Below are 813 nucleotides of genomic sequence, written 5' to 3'. Positions count from 1 at the left end.
TCGCCAGCTTCCTGCGGCTCCAGTACTCACCACAGTGCTGCTCGTCCGAGGCGTCAGAGCAGTCATTGATGCCATTGCAGTGTTTGCTGGTTGGGATGCAAGTACCGTTCGGGCACTGGAAGCCGTTACACTTCTTTTCTGAAATTCAGAATTGGGTGGATGTTTGTGTGGGTTTTTCTAAAGCTGTCTTTAGCAAGCAACAAAGAGCCATGGCACAGCCCCAGCCGCCTTCTCCCTGTGTCTGCCTGCTTTTGGAGAGATGGGAATCGTCCCCCTGCAGGGTTATCTCAGTGAGTTTGTAGAAATCCCTCCCCTCCCACAGCAGAGCCCCCTCTGCACGTTACCACAGTTGGAGGGGTCCTCGTCAGAGCCATCCTGGCAGTCGGCGTCACCGTCGCAGGCCCAGCGCTGAGGGATGCAGTGGCCACCCCCTGCAGGGTTATCTCAGTGAGTTTGTAGAAATCCCTCCCCTCCCACAGCAGAGCCCCCTCTGCACGTTACCACAGTTGGAGGGGTCCTCGTCAGAGCCATCCTGGCAGTCGGCGTCACCGTCGCAGGCCCAGCGCTGAGGGATGCATTGGCCATTCTGGCACTGGAAGCTGGATGCCTCACAGGTGTGATATACTGCTGAAACCAAAGCCGGGGGGACCGCCTGAGCGGGGGCTGCCACCATCTCCCCCGTGGGCCCCAGGCAAGAGATTACCGGGAGTCCACGCTCTCCCGGAGTCATGCCATGGTCTTTTTGTGTCCATGCTGTGCTTGCTCACAGGACTGCTGTGGCTCAGGGATGGCTTTCTGAGGCTAGCAAGCCCT

General features: G+C 58.7%; 1 protein-coding gene across 1 annotated transcript in view; it reads right to left on the bottom strand.

Moving 5' to 3' along the window:
• SORL1 (sortilin-related receptor, L(DLR class) A repeats containing) overlaps nt 1–813 on the bottom strand; it is a 36,343-nt gene that overhangs the window by 14,598 nt on the left and 20,932 nt on the right. The window contains exons 25-26 of the mRNA XM_010137215.1: nt 502–627; nt 31–138 (exon numbers count right to left, since the gene is read on the bottom strand). Coding sequence (XP_010135517.1) covers nt 31–138; nt 502–627 — 234 coding nt within the window. The remainder of the gene's footprint in view (nt 1–30; nt 139–501; nt 628–813) is intronic.

Source organism: Buceros rhinoceros, unplaced genomic scaffold (assembly GCF_000710305.1).
Source record: "Buceros rhinoceros silvestris isolate BGI_N320 unplaced genomic scaffold, ASM71030v1 scaffold18305, whole genome shotgun sequence".
Classification (NCBI taxonomy): domain Eukaryota; kingdom Metazoa; phylum Chordata; class Aves; order Bucerotiformes; family Bucerotidae; genus Buceros; species Buceros rhinoceros.
The sequence above is the reverse complement of the archived record's forward strand: the minus strand, read 5'-3'. Positions and strand labels throughout refer to the sequence as shown.